Genomic DNA, 21,296 nt, shown 5'->3' with positions numbered 1-21,296 from the left:
CACTAGTTTAATACAAAGTCATTACTGCAGTTAAAACCATTAAGTTAATTAATATGGACATTTATTACTACCGATAAAAGATAATATCAGGGGATTTATAGAAACTATATATCTGTATATTCTTCCTCCTAAAGTCTCCACGAAGACAGGACTTTCAGTGGGGTGGAATATATTCTAATGGCACCTGTTCCTGGGGCTGGCACTGAAGGTAGGTCAAGGGGAACACTTGCAGCAGAGTCATTAAGATAACCCCAGCCCCAAGAGCACCAGAGCTCACAAAATAAATCCTTCAACCTTGACAATTATTGCACATTGAAGGCAGCAGCAAGTCCCTTGGTCCTGCCAAGCTTTAAGTGGTAGAATAACCTGTTTCTTTTATCAGCAGCAACCCTTCCACTGCTCAGTGTGGGGACAGTGTCAGCTCCCGTTCTTAATCATGAAGGCAACCCTGTCCTCAGTTTTTTAGCCTTTAGAGAAAAGTCAGCAAATCCTCTGCTTTCACCCCTTTCACCTCCCCAGCTCTTCAGAGCTGAAAATCCTCAACTTGTCCCTGAATGCTCTTGGTCATTTCCTTGTACTGATGCCGGATAACAGTTGGGAGACGCCGTAATTTAATAAAGCTTTGGAAATGCAGACAACTGCAGAGTGTGATAGAGGGGCTGTATCAATCACCATAATGACAGACATTAGCAGAGTGCCAAGCGTTTTGGTCTCAACAGATCTGTCACGGGTTTCAGGCAGCAGTTGTAGGAACAGGGCTGGGCATGGGCCGCTCTCCTTCACTGCTGTCTGCAAAGCTGTCACTTGGAGAGGAGATTTATTGGGCTGGGACATGTGATTTATGTCAGACGGCTTCAGCTTTGCTAACTCGTGTGTCACAATAGTAGTTAACAAGCAATTAAAATCTTTGGTCTGTTGTGCTGGGAGCTACATCACAGTTCCTCACAATCAGCATTCAGCATTATTCCACTCTTAAAAATCCTCACTTTGGAGGCTGGGGGGAATTTAAGGCGTGCCTTCTCTGGCATAGATAGTTTCTTGGTCTGCTTAAAATGGTGTGAATTTGTTCTTAGGGAGGGTATTTTTAATTCTGGCTTTCTCTAGGTCCACTTGTTCCAAAGCTGGGCTGTGGAAATCCCTTGCTGGTTATCAGACACACTCTGTGTCTCTGTCTCCTGTGGGCTGTAGCCAGGGGGGAAGCACCATAAAACAGAATCACATCACAGAATCCTGGAATGGCTGAGATTGGAAGTGATCCTCAGGGTTCAAGCGATTCCAAACCCCTACCATGGGCAGGAACACCTTCCACTAGAATGACCCATACAAACAGCACTTGCTGTAAACCTCTCTGCCAGAGAAGCTCCTCCAGGGCCCCTCTCCTTGGCCTCTTCCCACTCCCCAAGCTGCTGAGCTGGTGGCCCCTGGTGGTGCCCACACACCCAAACTTCTGCTACCGATTCATCCTGAGATCAACCTGGCAAAACTCTGGTGCAACAACACCTAGATATAAAAAACACATTTTATGGAGCAAAAATAACTTTGTGTTGATCATTTGAGGCAGCATCTCCTCACTGTGCACTCCCAACAATGCTGCCATCCCAACACCAGCAGCTGCTGGTCAGTGGCACCAACATTTTGGCCACCTCTGAACTCGCTGTCAGGGCAGGGAGCCCAGGTCATAATGCTTGGACTGAAATGTACCCAACCTCTCAGGTGAGGACCTCTGCTGTGCTGCCTGCACCAAACTCCCCAAGTCAGACAGCACTTTGATGCTAATTAGCCTCATTGCACACACACAGCTCTGCCCTGAGTGATGCAGCCTTAATTGCTAATGACAGGAATGGGGTTTTATTTGTCCTTCTGTTACAAGCACTGGTGATAGTGAATACACTATCTTGGTGGGTATTTTCACCCACTGGACACTGGAGTTCTTTCACTCCCTCCCTCTGTTCTGTTCTGTGGTCTTTGAGACAATATTTCTGAGATCAGATTTTTTTCCCATTACAAAATGTGTACATGAGGCCATGCCAATTTTCTGTGTGGATGATGCACTCTCTAATACATAATACATACTTAAATCCCCTTTTCCCTTATGTACAAACCTCAGTCCACACTGGAAATAAAGCATTTGTGTTTCTACACTTTTCAACCTGTTAAAATCACAGGGAAATTTTACAGACAAGTGGCTGCCCTGTGCAGTCATCAGGAAATGCTGTGTCTCACTTCTCAAACAATAACCACAGCTTTGGTACTTTTTCCAACACTTTGTCCTTCAGGGACAGTGTTCCTATATGGCAGGTGAATATCTGATACTTAAAATCCCCCAAAGCTCTCCCTTAAGGCTTTTTACTGCTATAGCCACTCATAGTCTGTGTGGTGCTGCAGGAGGGCAAACCCCAGTGAGGGCTTAACTCGGATTTTTGGCTCCAATCCAGCTTTGCTAGAATTCAGACAGACTTTCCTGGTACTTGCAGTTTTCTTGGCTGTTTTTCCCTCTCCCACCATCCCAGAGGATGGATTTCTCCTGCCCTAACAAGCCAGGAAAACCCCAGGGAACTGGCTAATGAGGTGGTGGGAGGGGTTTGTGTCTTCTGGTACAACAAATCTACTTCTTCTCTATTAAAATATTGTCTGTTTATCTTCTTTTTCAGGCAAAAACTATATCAACCCTTCTGACTAATCTTTATACCGTGGGGCTGAATTGTCTGATCCTTTAGGAGCTATACAAACCCTCTGGAGAAACTTCTGCTGAGCAAAGGTGATCTGTGCTGACATTGAGAATTGTTTGATTTACAATAACAGGGAGATAATATTTTGCTAAGCCTCCCTGTAATACAATGTGTGTCATTTTAAATTTCCCATTACACTGAGCAATCTAATAAATAAATGCCCCAGCTGCAATAAACATGAATCATGCAGTGTGGAGAAGCTCTCAGCAGCCCTGGAACACATATCTTCTTCCTAATGGTCTTTGGAAGTCACCGATTAATTTGACTTTGAGCTGAGTGTTTCTGGAGCAGAGGAGCCTGGCTACTGCCAGGCAAGTGCCTGCAAGATGCTGGGTCAAACTCTGACGAGATTTAGTGACAAATCAGATTTGCAAATTAGGGCTGCTCTGCTCTGTAAAGGATACAGCTCAAGCCCAGTGATTAGCAAGTACATGGTCAAATAGAATTGGCTGCTGGGGTTTTTCAGGGTTTTTTTTCCAATGTTTTATATCCTGCAGCAGTGAAAGACACCTTCTAAGAACAAGAAGTTTTTGTCATTTGTCCCCTAATTTCTGCTGTTCATCTTTCACTGGATTATGTGCATGTGAAGGTATTTTAGATATCTCCTGCCTTCATGCCATTATATGTTAGAATTTGGGATGGAATTTAATATGAGTAATGTTAGGGGAAACAGGTCAGGGTTTCAGATTAACACCAATAACCATAATGAGAACAGATGCTTATATCCATCTGGAATGTAGATTTAATATGTTAAATTCATAGCTGAGTCCATGAAATGCAATCATCAGATGTTTACTGGTCCCAATTTAATGAGCGATTTTGGATTAAACAGGGGCCAAACAACAGGCCACCAATCTATATTAAATCTCTGCAAAATGAAAATTGCAAAGATTTACTTAGGGTCATTACACAAGAAAATTTAATCACAACCTCATCCATAATGTCACATCGTCATCAGACTGATAATTGAAATGCCATGTGAGGGATTATGAATAACCCTCTGTTTATGAAGATAGCTTTCTGATTATCTCTATGTCCTGTGAGTAACATAAAATATGATTTGTATTAATGTACATGGGCCTCGCCTAAAAGAAACTCACTGGGGATCTGAAGAAAAAAAGTCTGATTTTTTTTTGCCTTCACTCTTCCTGACCGGAGATGTTGTTAAATAACATTATTGCCACAATTTTAAAGCTGCATGGTGAGGTGAAGCCTTGAATACAGACTCAGCTGTGTTTGTGGCATCAGAGGGAGACAGAGCTTGCAACATCCCTGCAGCTGGGTGGGTGCTTATAAAGTATTCAGCACGTGGTTTTAGTAAGCAAACATTGATTTGTCTAGAATCAATATTAATTTTTCAGACTGTATGTTCTCTGGGGCAAGAAATGTATCTTCCAGTATTTACTAAACACTTAAATACATTTGGGATGTTAATAAGAACACACTTTTGATTTCGGCATGTTGCAAAATACTAAACTCTTGGATAACTAACAATTACATAATTGTGCATTGTGATGCATTATACAACAGACTGCAAAGAGCCAAATTTCTAATTGCACCTTGGTTTCAAAATCTCATCTGAATATTTACACAGCATGAGCTGAAGGACTTTCTGCTCCAGCCCCAAAGGTGAATGCTCAGCTGAGATAATCCAGGAACCTGAGTGAGCAGCAGGCTCCTCCTGAGAACCAGTGACACACCTGGGTTTCTGCCCCCCTTTGCTTCCAAATCCTCCTACCTGCACGATCCAGCCACTCAGGAGGTGATGCCCTACCCTGCCACTGAGCTCCCCACTGTCCCCGTGTGGGGACACAGTGACATCCTCGCTGTGTGCTGGCGCTGTGACACAACCCACAGGGTGTTGATGGCCCAGGCTCTGTTAGCAGAGCAGTCAGTGCTCAGCAGAGTAGTTGGGGTTTCTCAGTCTCTGCCCTACAGCCGAGATCTCAATTTCAGGAACTAAACCAAGCTCCCTCCTGCCAAACCCAGGGCAGGAGAAGGGATGAACTGAGCAGCTCGTCCCCAAAAATGTGGCTGCCTTCTCCTCCGGTTGCCTGAGCTCAGTCTGAACCTGGCCCACACCCTGGGGATCCAGCTCTGCTTGCAGCAAGATCAAAAGGCAAACAGGAATGTGTCTTTTCCCTGTCCAGGGCTGCATTCTGTCAGTACTGCCAAACTGCTCACATCCGATGTGTTTTAATTGCCCTGCATAGGAATTAATTAGCCCCTTGGCCAGGGAACAATTAAGCACAGAGCACAGGAGCAAGAGGAGCCAAACAGAATAAAACCCTGATTTTCCTGCCTGTCAGACAGAAGCCAAGAGTCCCTGATGTGGAATCTCGCATCCAAACTGGAATATGGTGCCCACTGTAGAACATCCAGACAGTTGGGTCTTCCTGTCCCAAGCAAAAGTTTCAATCAATTCCCACATCACACTTGTTCATCCCAATTTTAAACAGCTTTAGCCTCATCCATGCCCACATGGCTGAGGTTTCCAGTGGATCTCAATCCATGTTGAGCTTAAAAGGCTCTGAAAAACTTCTGCATTTACTCCTTGGCTGTGCCAGTCTGAGAATAACATGGCCTGATGTAAATAATTTGTTTCCAAGAAAATATGTACTTCTTTCCTTCTGCAGCAGGCATCAGGCAGCCAGAAGTGGAAAGAGGCAGATTTTTGGCTCTAATACATAACCAATGCAATTAAATGCAGATTAACAGGTAAGGCATATCCCTCCATGGACCAAGGTAAGGAAGGATGTTATTTTAAATTAAGTCCTTGTGATATTTCTGGCTGTCCAACCATTGAAAATCCAAGGAAAAAAAAAATTCCATGTGAGTGGAATTTTACTCAGGATACCACATATCCAACCAAATGCACATTTAACAGGTTCAGCCAGCATTCCATCCCCCAGGCACCTTCTCTCCCACGGGCTGATCCATGCCAGTGGCTCAGAGCATCGTTGCACTGTCAGGCAGTGCTTTGCTCCACTGCCAGATATTTTAACCCCATTAGGGAGACCATTATGCAGGTACCAACAGAGCCATCCCGGGGGGAGGATGGTGGGTGGCTTTGGTCGGTCCTTTTCTCTTTTGCAGCCCCAGGATGTCTCACTGAGTTCCTGCAGGCAGAAGGTGCTGGAGCGGGTTCAGCTCTGCGGTGAGGACGGGGCGCTGTCGGCTCCTCTTTCATGGAACAGTTGAACTGAGCGTTGCCTTCCTATCACCGAGGGTAACAAAATAATGAGTCATTATTAATGGGTGCTGGCATGTGGGCAGAGCTCTGAGGTGCTGGGGAAGGGCCCAGTGCCACCCCTGGCACAAGGACACAGACACGCTCCGGAGCATGGGGCTCCCACAGCGATGGGAAGGGGAAAATGCCAATCCTGGGACGGGGACAAAGCTCCTGGTGTGTAACGGGGCTGACATGGCAGAATGCTTTCCTGAATCCCATCCTGTAAAAGCCCTGATCTGAAGGTGACAGCAGCCACCAAATGGAGGTGTTAAAGAGAACTGACGCATCCGATAAACTCCAGCTGTCGCCTCCAGTCAGCGTCTCCTCTCCTTCCCCTGCCTGGGCCTCTTCTCTTGGCTAATAGCCCTAATGATTAAGACTGAAAACAGTTTTTTCTTCTTTTGCTTTCAGCCTCAAAGGTTGATCTTTGGTTATTTTCTCTTTTCTTCTTTAACAGTCTTATTTCTCAGAGAAGAGGCATCTGAAACCAGGAAAAGTCAATGGTTGCTGCCGGACCTGTCTTTCACTAGGAAGATTGGAACAGATCTTTAGGATGCTTTCCTGTAACCCCCAGCTAAACACTGCTCCAGACCCTGTGCTCAGTACTTTCCTTTTTCTCTCCCAACTCCTGTTTAAGAGATCAGACCTGAAGCTTTTTTCCCTTGCTGCAAAAAGTCTTATAAAACAGATCAGAAGACCCCCACCTAAAGTCTCTGAGGTCACACTCAGGTCACATAATTTAGTCTGACAAAGGTTATTTTTGCTTTATTTTCTGGTTAAAAGTTCAGTGAGGTGATGGAGGGTGGTCTGCAAACTACTGCAAACTACTACAGTGGCCAAAATTTAATTGAATTGAGTGTCTTTTTTTTGGTTTTGTATTTTTTTTTTCCATAGGATGATTTTCTCACAGCTTAACCTTAGTCAAGGGAAAGGTGAGTCTGTAGAGAAAATCAGCAAATAGTTAAAGGATGCTGCAGAAACATTGGCTGGCAGTTCTGAGACAAATACACTACCCACTAATCAGAGCTAAAAGTGGTGTTCCTTGGTAGGGAATAAGGATTGTTGTACAACAATTCTGAATTGAGGTGAAAAGATTCATTTGAGATCTCACCGTGGTACCCAATTTTTCTATATATATATATAGCCACTGATCAATCCATCACTATACCTCAGGATGCTGTTTTGTGCACAGAAATAAACATCTTGTAAATTAATTTCTACTCCTGTCTAAGGGGCACTGTGGAAAATTACCCAGTGTTGAAGAATATCACTTACTAACATCACACTCTGCCTAAGCAAAGCAGTTGATAAATTGATGAAAATAATCCACAGTATTTTGCTTTATATCTCCACCATCAGTTAGAAATCTCATGAAGAGAATGAAGCAATGAGAAAACACAGATGTGATACCTCAGTATTTTTTTTTTTTCAATAGTGGCTATTTTGGAAGAAATCCTCTGTTGACTTATATGAACAACACACAGAAAAGAGTTAAAAGTGGCACATTATCTTTCCAGTGACATATTTAGCCAGTTATTCAGGCTATAATGAAGCTGTGTAATGAAGTCAATGTCCTTGAAAGTTCTTCATCAATTTTTTTCTCATCTGTCAGCATATCCACTTGCCGACACAATATTAATTAAACACAACATTTCCTGGAGTGTTGAAGTGAAGTCCCATCACTGATAATGAACAGGTTTAGGAGAGTCACATCCCAACAAAATTACTTTTTAAACCAGCCTTATTAAGCAGAAAATTAGACCTAAATCATCCTACAACATCCTCATTAAAAGCCACTGATCCTTGGCTGCTTCTATGTTCTAACATCTTTAATTAGCAAACTGCTAGTCTATCTGCCATGATAAATGCTATTAATCTTACCTTTCATTTGCTTTCTCTTAACCTATCGTTTGCCCACTTCAGGGAGACACGGGCTTCCACTAGGACTCGTTTCACTGTGTTTAATGTCCTTGTAAGGATGAAAAATGGGGCAGTCATGGGTTAAATGTGATGACTCTCTCCGCCCTCGCTCCATCACTGAATTTCAGAATTTGTAGATATCTCGGATGGCAGACTTGCTGTGTTTGAGGGAAAATGAAGAGCATTTTCCAGTGGATGTGTGTGGAATATTGTTGTCAAACCTTGGCAGTAAATCACAGTGCAACTGCAGTTCAGTGCCCTCTCTGCTGCCCTGCTTCAACCATGGAAGAGTTATAGACATCAATTAAAAAAACCTTCTGGGTGTCTGTGAAGGCTCCACCCATGGAAAAGAAAAGCTTTAAAAACACGATTGCATTTTAGAATTGTAGCTACTAAGTCTACAACCTTTGAGGAGCCTTTACAAAGCGTGACAGCTTCACAGCCTCCTTAACATTTGTTCACAGAAGCTCCAGAGCACATCAGGACAAATAACACACTGCATCAGGCCACTTTCACATGGCATTAGTCAGAGGCAAGTGCACAGTGCAGTGCCATACTCTGCATTTCAGAAATGCATTGCTGTTTGCTGCGTTCTCAGGTGCCAAATGCCATCTTGGATGTGCACCGTTTTTTCCCCAGTTTACAGTTGTGGAACTGGGACTTTTCGCTCTGTTCATTGTGGCTGATTTTTGCAGTGTGTCTGAGCATCATCTTCTTACAGCAAATAACATCAACCATGTTCAGCTCACAGCTTCTGGGCAACTGAGAAGTACAAATTTAACCTCCTTCAAACATCTTGTGATAAATTCAGTTTGCCTGGGGGTCAGTCTCTTCTCCCAAGTAACGAGTGATAGGACAAGAGGAAATGGCCTCAAGTTGTGCCAGGGGAGGTTTAGATTGGGTATTCGGAAAAATTTCCTCACAGAAAGGGTTGTCAAGCCCTTGCAGGGGCTGCCCAGGGCAGTGGTGGAGTCACCACCCCTGGAGGGATTTAAAAATGTGGTTCTTGTGCACATGGTTTAGTGGGGGCTTGGCAGTTCTGGGTTAATGGTTGGATTGTGATCTTAGAGGGCTTTTCCAACCAAAACTATTCAAGGACTCTGTGACTCTATAGGTTTTTCTAAAGGGCCTCTGAGGGAGGCTCTGACCTGGCTGAACACTCCAAGTCCTAGAGGCAGACACTATCCACAACCTTCAACTTTCAGAGTTTAACTCTGAGATTTGTCAGCATAATTCACTCCATGTGCCCCTATCATTTATCTCTTTCATCGTTATCATCCCATATTATTTAGTGACCAGACTTGCCTCCCACAGATACAAACACTTTCCCTTGGCAGCCTTAATGAAAACTGCTTTTAATTTCACATTGCCCTGGGTTATTCTGGCTGCTGCTGCTTCTTATTGGGGACATTATTCTAACTGCTAGGAAAACACGACCTTTTAAGCTTTCATTTCAAGTCCTAATTCCAGCACTAGGCTGTAAGAAAGGGCTCCTCTCACTGTGTTCTTGCCCTGAAAACCAGGCATCTATTCTGAGCTATCTGTGCAGCGTCTGCAGTCAATGCCAAGAGATAAGCAGCCCCAGAAGGCAACTTGTCCACCTATTCTACAGTGACATGAATTACCCTTGGGAAGCTGTTATCTATTATTCCTCAGGATGGAGACAGCCTAGGCTTAATTAGTTGTCTGACTTTTAGATGTTGAATTAGGTACAATAATCTGACTCCCAGTGATTTTTTTTCTCTTTTTTTTTTTTCATTCTGAAGCAGATGAGTCATGATTCATATGCAAGGATGGTACTCGTGAAGCTGTGCTTTTCTAATGAAACCCTTCTCTCACCCCCAATATGTTTCCATTATCTTGCCATCAGGAAATAATTTTTTCTCCTGCACACGAAGGCACATGACATGCTCATTTACCCACACACGTGCAAAACCAGATTAACTACTCCATAAATTAGTTAAAAGATTTTCGCAGAGAAAATGAAGAGGAAAGACATGTAATTTCCACTTTTCAGCTCCTGAATGAATGAAGACACTTTGTCTGCTCTGTACATGGCTGTTTAGATAGACACTAGAAATCAAGATTTCTGGACTGTGGTGACCAAGTTTGTGTAGAAAGAGCTTCTCCAATCCACATGAAATTATTCATGATTTTACCTCAAAATCCATGTCCACTGTGTTAGAGGTTTCTTCATATTTGGCTAAAACTCCACCATCCCCTGTCTCCGAATCTGGGGTATACTGTTCCTGAATTTTAACAGCTGGACCAAACGAAACCCCAAACATCTCAGTGGAAACTGAGATCAGAATAAACTTCAGTTCTAGCTCAAAGAGAGCGTTTCAGGCCAGCAGCTGGGATAATGTGGTGAATGAATCATAGGTCAGTGCAGCAAACCGACTGAAAGTCATTAGAGAGCCATCAGAATATTTGTGACGAAATAAATACCAGCCTTGGCCATGATGGGACTGGTTTGGGGCATTCCTGCCTGAGCAGATACTCCTCACATCACCGCCAGGATAAGCCACTTTGTGCTGGCCAAGTCCCAACAAAACCCCAGCCCACAGCCCCTTAGAGCTTTCAGAAATTAATTTTAGATTGGATTAAAGTGAAAAGTTGAGTGTTACTCCTATTGCAGGACCTGATGGGAACTATAATCCAGTGCAAATGAGCAGAGACACACCTTTATGTCTGGGCTGAATAATTTTTTTTCCATGCCTTAGCCTGGACACCTGGGTTGTCTCCTTTTAACTGGAGCACTCCTTGTGTCAGTTCCATTGATGCCACTGGGTAGATGAAAATAATTATTTTATTCCAGACAACTAGTCCCAGCCATTAAGAGTGTTTCAGCCAGCAGAACTGTATATGTGTGTATGTGTGTGTGTTGAGGTGTTACACAGGAAATCACAGCAAGGGCCAGGGAGTAGAAATGAAGTATCAGAATCTACCCAAATAATGGTGATCACAAAAAGTGAATTTCATGACGCTGCCACTTGTCTCATTTGAAAATGAGGAAATTCACTGAAGCTGGGACAGTGATACTGGTGAAAAATAAGTGTGAGAAATGGATTAACTCCATGGCACGAGAACCAAAATCTGGGTGTCAGACTGGGAGGGGAATTACAGGTGTGCGCCGGGGCTGGTTCAAAACCAGAGGCTCAGGAGGGATGTGACGGTACAAATTAAAAAATCCCTGTTAGAAATGCCCGTTTTCCTTGCAAAAAGAAAAACAAGGAGCTGCTCAGCCAGTGATAGCAGCTCCTTCTCCCGCTGTGTGCCAGCCCTGCTTCCTTCCTGGGGTGAGCAGCTTTGTGCAGAGCTTCTCTGGGCTGAGCCTGTGGCTCAAGCAGTGACAGAGAAGCAGAGAAAGCAGCAGAGGACAGCCCGGCGGTGACACTTCTCGTTACAGCCTGGCGCTTTCACAGAGCCAGGATCCTGGCCGGGATCTTTGCAGGGCAGGAAGAGAAGGGCAGGACACGGGAGCTCAGAGAGCCAGAACGATGCTTTTGGCAACCAGGGCAAGTTTCTGTAGCAAAGCATTTCATAAACTCCGGCCCAGATTCTGCCCTGTGACTTGACCGGGCTCAGCACAAGGCAAGGACTGGAGAACAAAGATGGCTTGAAGCCACCTTTCTGCTCCTCCACTCCGGAGCAGCTGGGGACTGGCTGCTCCCCAGGGTAGGTTCCAGTCGCCTCGGGCGATTGTAGCAGCAGGAGACCTCTAGAAAATAGCCAAGATGTAGCTACACCCCCTTTCCGATTGGCTGTCGGTGCTCCAGAAGGAGCCAGGAGGTGACTTGGGTGACACCGCTGCCACTGCACAGGGTCGAACTTCCCAGGGACCCCGGGAGGGAGGAGGGAGAGAGGAAATGTCATCGCGGATGCTGCCGGGCAGGCAGAGCGATGTGAGCCTTATCTAGGGAAGCAGGAAGCACAGATCATCTAAATTCAAATCTGGTGAGCCACTCGCTCCAGTCACTGTGTGTCCACGGGCACATGCCTTCATCTTTTCTGTGCCTCGGGGCAAGGCAACTGCAGAAGCAAGTAGAAGGCATCAGAATTTCACTGAAATGATCAGATGCCGCTTCCCAATTGGATTGAACTCTAAAAACCAAAACAAAGTAAATATCTACAGGCACGCGCACTCAGTGTAGCAAACAATTAATTTGTCATGTATTTCAACAGGAACAAGTCTGTCTACAGACTGGATCAGAAACCCACCGAGAGCAGAAGCATTTACAGGTGAGAGAATTTGCAAGGACGAGAACTTCAACAAGCAGCTGAAAACAAAAAAAACCCCAACCAACCAACCAAACAAACAAAAAAAAAAGAAAAAAAGAAAAAAAGAAAGGAAAACCTCTGCCTGACAGGGAATTTTGAGTTTGGTTTTGGTGAAATAAAATATAAGACTGGCCCCAAGAACCTACAAAGGAGAGAAAACAGCAGAGAGAAGGTGCTCTTTGTGCACTGGGTTTTTGTGGACTGCGACAAGAAAGCACCTGAAAGAGGAATCAAGTCAGACAGGAATGAGCTCTCCTGTGTTGTGCAATCTCCAAGCACCAAGATTATGCTATATAGTGCCACATCCAATTGCAACAGGGACTATTAGGAGTAATAGAGCTCCTGTAACTAAAGTGTTTTCTGTCCTCGAATCTTCCAGAAAACTGACTAAGGCACGAGAGGGAAAAAGCCAAGGGGAGAAAACTTGTTAGAAGTAAAATTGTATTTTCTTGGACATTGGAAAGGATGTAAAACTGAGCCAGAGGCCTCCAAGTCAGCAGCCATTTTAACATTTTGCAAGAGATTTTCATCTTTTTCCCCTACAGCCTCAGTTCTACTGTAAACACTGAGTGCACCCACTATGGCTGTCAGCTGGGGAGTTTGCTTTACACTGAAGATGCCAGGAGATAAAAAATACATAAGGTAATGTAATTCTCAAATGGAAGGCATAAGGATTTCTTCATGACATCTATGTGAAGAGCCCAAGACATGAGATTTACTTTCAGCAAATCAATAAAAATAAATAAAAAATAAAAATAGGATGGATGCATTTGGAAGCCAGGGAAAGCAAAAGTATGCTGGTTTTCTGTCATTCTCACTCCAAAGCTGCCAGTGGCACAATGGGAAACCAACACCCTGTACTGTCCCAGAGCATCATTTATTTTTATTAAAGATTAAATAAAAGGATGAATAATATTATTCATGAGTTTGTTGGCTTGAACAAGCCAACAAAATTTTTCAGGAGACCAGTGGTTTTCATGAGGTGGCACTTCCTGTGCTACAGGCAAATGATGTTATACGAAGTTTAATGAAAACATAAAAAAACTATGCCAGTAAAGCAACCAAAAATGACAGAAAAAAGGACACAGAAGGTAAATAAATTGTAGGAACACCCATTCGTGCAGGCACACATGAAGACACTACACACATGCACCAACATATGCATTTTACACTGACAAAAATGCCCACACACACAACCACATTTACCAGCACAAGCTAATTTTGAAAGTGTTTTCTTCAACAGTCGAAGGGGTGCCCTTAGCTCGAAGGCAAACACAAGCACAATAAATGCCTTACTGGTAGCACTGAGGAGGAAGCATTACTCCAGACTCTGGAAAAGTTCAGCACTGGTAAATTCTGATGAACACCATTACTGTGATTACTGCTCGGGCACAGATATGCCCGCCTCATTGTCATTTCTTATACTACATCAAGCAGAGGCTGGTGGGGCCCTAGTGCTGCTGTCGCCCAACTGAATGTGACCTTTTTTGGGTGACCGTGCTGTGGTGGGGGTTTTCCTCCTCCTCTGGGAAAGCGTGAATTTTTTTTTTTTTTTTAAAAAAAGGTGCAGACCGGAAGATGCAACGTAAGGTTTTAATAAGCCTAGAAATTAAATAAATGAGCTTTTCACTTTTAAATGTCAGCACTGTGGCTTCCCTGTCATTCGCGGGGGGAAAGGGAAGGGGCTAAATATCCTGGGATGCGTGGAGTTTTAAAGTGCATAATGATGGCGATAAAAATCCATAATGTCAGTTGCCTTGTGGCAATCAACAACCATTTCACATTATGCTTGCATCTTAAGGTTTGCGGCCAAAAAACAGATTTGCCTGTGTCTCATTAAAATAACGAATGCAGTCCGAATGGATCTGCAGTGATTCACTGTACGTCACACCAAATCACAGCGCTCCTCGGAGCCAACTGACTATGGCCTCATTACTTTAGACAAAAGTGGGCTTGGAGGAAAAACTGGGCTGATGTTTTCCTGCTCAGCCATGTTTTTCCCTTTGAAATACTTAAGGCAAAAGAGGAGATAAGGTTTTTTTTTTTTTCCCCATTGGTAGCCGAGGAAGGTTGGGTTATATTCACAGTGCAATTCCGTATCGACACGCACAAACACACAAAACGTCAATGTTAGAGTGGGGGAAGAGGAACTGAGCAAATACAAATGGCATTAACAGAGCAGATTTTAATGAACATGGATCACTGATGAATTGGAAGACTTAAAAATTAAAATAAGCTGTTAAATAATTTAAATATAGATATATTTGAACTGCTTCAGCAGGGCAAAGAGTTTGAAAAGCAGCACATTCCCCTCCTCTGTGTTGTAAGACTGAAGCACTTGTGGTTTGTCTTCTGCAAGTCTTTGTCCTGCAAATTTCACTGCCTTAAGCATAGCAAAAAAAAAAAAAAAAAAAAACAAAAAACAAACAAAAAAAAAAACAACAACCAAAAACCCCTTTATGTTCACCCTGAATTAAACTGACTAAATATCTCTATACATTAGTTTATTGTAAAGCTAATGCTTAAGATTAATCTATTTGGCCTTAAAGAAATAGGAGGGTTATGCTCAAAACTGTTCAGTATTTCAGGAATAAACATTAACTCAAATTTTACTAATGTGAAGTGAAATAAAGACTACTTAAAAATTAAATGGATAATTTAAAAACTGTATGTATTCATAAACACAAATAGAAATAAGAATTTGGGGTAATGGATAAAAGAATTAATGTGAATTTTGATTATGAAAAGATTATATAAAGTCCTTGGAGAAAATCTTACTTCAAAACATCTGAAAGAATGGCAAAGATCCCAAATATATTATTGGTTTTGATAATTGGTTCCATTATTTCTTATGCACATATACTTTATTGTAAAGAGAAAGTGGTTGATATTAAGCTATTTTCCCACAAAAACCACATGCAGATGTATTTCTAATCTGATCACAAAATATGTTACATACCCATTTAGGCATTTTTTTTATTTTAGGTAGGAGAAAAACCGCCTGAGAAACATTCATGGAATGACTGATTTAAATATTATAAATCCCTGAAATTTTCATCTCCCTTTGAATGGAACGCCAAAGGGGATTAAAGACTAAAGACGTATCACAAACAAATTTACATTATTAAAATTACTGTAATCAAGAGTCTTTTCTAGCCTTAATCAGGATGAGTGAAAACAAACTCCCCCCCCCCAACTTTTCTACTGTGCAATACAAATCAAAATTCTATCAAAAGACAGAGAACAATATAAAAGCAGTTCTGAGGAGCATTTGCACTTGATTCAGATCACAGCAATGATTTCTCTGCTGATAACTCACATGGCAAGGAACAAGGGCAGGTAAAACAAATTTCAGTAACGCTGCGGTGTCCAGCCTCTTGTTTTCGAGACTCCACTCAAGGAACACACTCAATGAACACAATGCTGCGGAAGTGGAACATGGAATGCTTGGTTTTGTTCTCCTAAACTGTAAACTAAATAATTCCAGCTGTGGCAAACTGGGCTGGAAGCTTGCTGCATGTGAGGACTCAGCCTGGCTCTCGCTGCTGGTGAGCAGGTTCAGGCTGAAAAGCCACAAAAGCTTTTAAGTAACGGGTTTATTCACCATGTCTTACACTTGAAACGTGCTACAAGGCTGAGACAATAAAGGTATAAAACTTGCATACATTTTTCTGGGCCTCTGAAGCCTCTTAAAGGTGGCTGGTGGGGTCAGAAACCACCACTGTGCCCTGGAGCGCCAAACCCCGTCTCGCTGTCACCAGTATCACCAACACTGCCAATCTGCAAAACACCACCAGGGTTGGGCCCTATGTTCATGTCACCCTGAAAAATGTGAAATGACCTTATAAAATGGAAACTATAGAAATGCATATGTAAAGAACAATACCAGAAAAATGATCCGAGAACTGAAAGCGACCTCTTTCTAAAGTCTTGGAAACAAGCTCAGAGTGCAGCAGTGTTCAGGTATTGTGAGAGAATGCCACAAAATCAGTGATACGGATCAAAGGACAAGGAAAGCTTCATGATTCTCACACTTCTTTCCAGGAACTCCAACTGATTTACCTTTTTTCTGGTCTCTGAGGTAGACAGCTGTCTTTCGGGCCCTCCGTCTTCAAACCTGTTGCTTCCCTGTATTTGGTTAAAGAACATTTTACCTTGCAGGCCCAAGACTGTTAATGTTAAACCTGGGCTGATGCAGTGCAAGCTGACAGCAGTTTCCAATCCCTTATTAGTGACATTATATACGTTAGTTAGTAAAACTTTCATTTTGTTAGTGACAAGAATTACACAAGTTAAAAAACACACCAGTCAGTGAAACAGCATTTCTTCTTTCTGATACTTCTTGCTGCTCAGTCTTGGAGTTCAAAGAAAAACTAAGTGAGGTTAGAAAACAATATATTATATTTAATTAGAAGTTGGCATTATGTTTTCTTCCAAGTATGAATAAATCAGGATGTTAAGTACATTATAACACATGATCTGTATTTGAGTTCCATCTGAGCATGTACAATAAATCCTTATTGGGGAAAAAAGAAAAAAAAAAGGCATCATAACAAGAATATTTGAGCAGAAAAAAAATATCTTCAGTTTTTCTTAAGCCCTCCCTTCATAATGTCTGAAACACCGAAAGGAAACAGACACTTAAAACCTCATATGGTACACAAAACATGCCAGAGAAGGGGAAAAACAAATGACAAATACAGGACTTCATCCTCAGGATAACCAGGCACATCTGCAAGGTTAGCACTGATGTTTCACACACACAAATGCAATGGTCAGCTGCTCATTTATCCCCTCCCAACCAAATCATCTTTGAGAAGTGTTAGGCATTCACCTGGTAGCAGTTTTAGAGCAGCTCAGCACAGTGTAAATCACCTCGGAGCAGATGCCTCCCTGTCATGGGCAGTGCAGGGGGCTCGGAACGGGCTCCACCTCAGCATCAGCTAAAATCCTGCAAGTCCAGGGTGGACAGAAGCAGCTCCCAGGACTGAACTTCCAGATTAACTGAGAAGCTGGTCAACTTTGTTTCAGTTTAATGTTTTTGGTTGCTGGAAAATTATGATTCATCTTATTTTCCCTTTTGAATTGAAATCGTTGTACTTTAAGGTTAATTGCCTTCAGTACTGCTTTGATAAATTCTGCACTTGTTTTAAATACCTGGCCTTTTAACAGCACTTAAATAGCCAAACTTCCTATGTGTCCTTTCAAATCATTTTTTTCTTTTTTTTTAGTGGAGGTTTTTTCCTTCTGTATTTGAAATTCCTTACTTAGCCTCCTGAGATAATTTAATTCCAAGTGGGCTCTTGAGGAGCCTTCTCAATATTTCAAGGACTCTCAGAAGGGAGAATTTTAGGATTCTAGGTAGGTATGATAGTATGAGCAAGTTTTTACTAATGTAAAAGAAAGAAAGAGATTTAAAACAATCACTGTACTAAAACCCATAATTCAAAAAATAGCTTGTCTCAAATTGTGAAGAGTTTTTAGGTTCTGAAATTAGTAAGACTTCTTTTTAAGGCCATAATTATTTGACAAAGAAGCTATTACAAATTCCACTACTTTTAGCCTTTAGTCTTTAAGTAAACTAAACTCAGATTAAATATTGAGCTGTTAAATATTTCATTCTCCAACTATTTTAGTTTTGGTAAAAAATGAACAGTTAAGCTGATCTCCATTTAAATATTCTCAATCTTCTCTAATTTTAACCACAAGTAACTTATATCTACATTCTTAAAAATTATTCTCTGTTAAACTGGCACTTTTTTTATCCCCAAATATTTCCTAGCAACAACTCAGTCTGCAAAATTTTAAGTGACCTTTGCTGATCTGCAGTTTCCAGTCATTTTTGCTCCAGTAGGGGTTTTGGTTGGCTTTCACTTCACCAGACGTGCTTTAAGAGCATTTTCAAAATTTTCTTTTATGGAAAAATGTACAAGAGATAAACTGTTCTGTGAATCTGCTGGTTTTTTTTTTCTTTTTCTTTTTCTTTTTAATTACAGGAAAGAAATGAAGATATAAAAATGGAAATTAGCAGGAACCAGTTTTAAACATATGTCTTTATGAATAAGGCTTAATCACACACCTCGTTTTCCAAACACAAAAAGTCTTTTGGAAATGTATTAATTAAAATTAAGTGCCATGGACAAGCGCTTCAGAGGGATGGCAGTCCTTTTCAAATTAGCATAAGACTAGCGACAGGCATGGAAATTGGTTTAATAACCCTAAATAGTTACACCCCACTCCTAACACAAATGGCCACGGACAGCTCGAGCCCCTGGGGCTGCGACTGTACCAGTTTATGTGGTTGCTCTGACATTGGGTGGGTATTTCCAACCCGAACAGAAAGCACTGAATGCACCTCAATTATTATTATTATTATTATTATTATTATTATTATTATTATTATTATATAATGACTAATGAATCATACAAGGCACCAAAGCTTTCAACAACATAAAGCAGAAAACCAAAGTGAACCAACACAAGCGACAGCGACAGCTCAGCCAGCAAGAGACGCACGTTGTAACTTGTACGAACACAGTATTGGCAAGAGATCATCAGTTCAGTTCTGATGTTAAGTGGCCCAAACCCCAGATGTAGATCTAGGGTCAAGCTGTGGATAGAACAGAAAACCGAGCCAAAGGGTTAAGCAGAGTCTTTAAGCAATTTCCTTCCCTGCCGTGTTTTCCATGGGTGTGCTCAGAACTAAGCCTGCTGCTACAATAACCCCAGTCAAACACCACTTCGAGGGCACAGCATTCCCCAGCAAATGTCAGAATACACATCCTGAACCCCTGCCTGCCTAACTCAGAGTCAGACATAAGCAATGGGGGTTTTTTTTGTGTGTGCTCATAATTCAGGAGAAACTGGAGGAAAAAATGCAAATCCCTGCTGATAAGGAGCTGAATATCCACAAGCTTTTCCCAAGTATTCTGATCATTCCCCTAAGTTCACACAACTGCTCCTGTCGCATCCATTTCTGCTTTACCTAACTCCAGCAGGGGTTTTGCAGGGACTGCCAGCTGGTTTTAGAGACATGTAGGACAGAGAAAGTGGTTATTCATGTCTTTTATTTATTATAAATACATATAAATATGTTAAGTCACCTTTTGCTTTGTTTATCGTGATGAGCAAGGACTTTGGAAAATCATCCGGAAAACTTAACCAAGCTGAGAAACAGGTAAACAGCAAGCATTAGCATACAATCACAGGTTCCTCTCAGTCCAAGAACGGGTTAATTTTTTTAAGAGAAAAAAAAAAAAGCATCTTACTTTGAAGCATCAATTGTTTTAGCGAGAGTACTGGACTTCCCCCCTCCCGTGAGCTCCGACCAAATGATTTCCATTTGGGTCTGGTGTATAGTCCAACCCCAGCTGGCTACACAGAACCCCCTCTGCTCATGATTCTGAAACATTGCATAGTTTGCAGCTGGGTTTTGCTCCCTCTCCCTCCTTTTAATCTATTTTTAACACAGGTCGATCATGCCAAAGCAAATTCACTGAGGTTTCCATTTCCAGATCTCTCTCCCTCTCTGTTTTTCTATAGTTCTGTTTCAAAACTGCTCAAAAACTTTGTAGCTCAGAGCAAGCGAAAAGCAACATTACGCTCACAATCCACTGACAGGCTGGGAAGGAAATAACTCTACACATGAAGTTGCATGTGAGGGGGGAACTAAATAAAGTAGAAAGTGGGTGTTTTGGGGGTCGACGTGAACTGCCAAATGTTTCCAAAAGGGGAGGGGGGTGTTTAAGACAAGAACATAAAAAGAAAAAAACCCCAGACTTAACTGATGGAAGGAAGCCAGGGCTGATGGCAGTGGAAAGAAAAGTGCACAGAAAAAAAAAAAAAAAAAAAGAAAAAAAAAAAAGAAAAAAAAAGCCCGAAGAAAGCAGAAGTCAAGGCTTGTCGTTACAGTGTTTGCAGAGGGCGGAGGCGGCTCCTGTGAAGGCAGTGCATTTCTCGGGGCAGCCGGGCACGGCCGCGCCGCCGAAGGGGTACACGGGCGACTGTCCGAAGGGGTTCAGGGTGGCTGGCAGCGGCGCGCTCAGCGCCTGGCCCTGGTTCAGGTAGGCCACCAGCCGCCGCATCTCCTCCAGGGCCTGCGCCTGCATGAGGATGTAGTTCTTGGCCAGGAGCAGCGTGGCGATTTTGGAGAGTTTCCGCACCGAGGGGCTGTGGGCGTAGGGGATGACGGAGCGCAGCCCGTCCAGCGCGTCGTTCAGGTCGTGCATCCTCCGCCGCTCCCGCGCGTTGATGCTCAGCCGCAGCGAGCGCTGCTCCTTGGGCTTCTTGCCCAGGGCTCCCCCCTTCAGCTTCCCCTCTCGCTCGAAGCCCGCGCCGCCCTTCACTCCCGCCTCGAAGCCGTCCTCCTCGTCGCCGCTCTGCTCGCCGCTGCTCTCCGCCGACTTGCCCATCGCCCCGGCGTGGAAGTCCGCCCCGCCGCTCCCCGTGTAGGCGCCCCGCGGGCCCTCGGCGCCCCCGCGAACGGCTCCGTAGGCGAAAGCCGAGGGCCCGTAGCCCGGGGCCAGCGCCAGGTACGCCTCGCCGCCCAGCGACTTGAGCTCAGCCATCGCCGGGAATCCCGCTCGGCAGCCGCTGCCTGGGCGCTGAGGAGGAGGAGGAGGAGGAGGCGGCCCCGCCGCTCCGCTCCGCTCGGCGCTGCGCCCGGGCTGGGGGCGGGCAGTGAGCGCAGAACGGCCCCGCCGCACTTATATCGCCGACAGGAGCCGCGGGGACACCGCCGCCAATCGCAGGGCAGCGCGCATCCCTTCCCTTCCCTTCCTTTCCCTTCCCTTCCCTTCCCTTCCCTTCCCTTCCCTTCCCTTCCCTTCCCTTCCCTTCCCTTCCCTTCCCTTCCCTTCCCTTCCCTTCCCTTCCCTTCCCTTCCCTTCCCTTCCCTTCCCTTCCCTTCCCTTCCCTTCCCTTCCCTTCCCTTCCCTTCCCTTCCCTTCCCTTCCCTTCCCTTCCCTTCCCTTCCCTTCCCTTCCCTTCCCTTCCCTTCCCTTCCCTTCCCTTCCCTTCCCTGGATACAGGAAGCGCAGGGAAGCACCAGGGCACACACGGTGCTTTAGATCCAGTCGTGGTGGTTTGGGGGGGTTGACAGAGGAGGCACCTGTTGTGCAGGGAGATTTCCAAGG

The 21,296-nt window shown here is 43.6% G+C and overlaps 1 protein-coding gene across 1 annotated transcript; it reads right to left on the bottom strand.

Moving 5' to 3' along the window:
• Positions 1–19,497: 19,497 nt before the first annotated feature.
• BHLHE23 (basic helix-loop-helix family member e23) lies at positions 19,498–20,729 on the bottom strand. Its single transcript, XM_062505184.1, has one exon. It carries the CDS (start codon positions 20,727–20,729, stop codon positions 20,055–20,057), a length of 675 nt encoding a protein of 224 aa, XP_062361168.1. The 3' UTR covers positions 19,498–20,054.
• Between the last annotated feature and the right edge of the window lie 567 nt (positions 20,730–21,296).

Source organism: Cinclus cinclus, chromosome 18, assembly GCF_963662255.1.
Source record: "Cinclus cinclus chromosome 18, bCinCin1.1, whole genome shotgun sequence".
NCBI lineage: Eukaryota > Metazoa > Chordata > Aves > Passeriformes > Cinclidae > Cinclus > Cinclus cinclus.
This window is presented reverse-complemented; position numbering and strand designations above follow the sequence as displayed.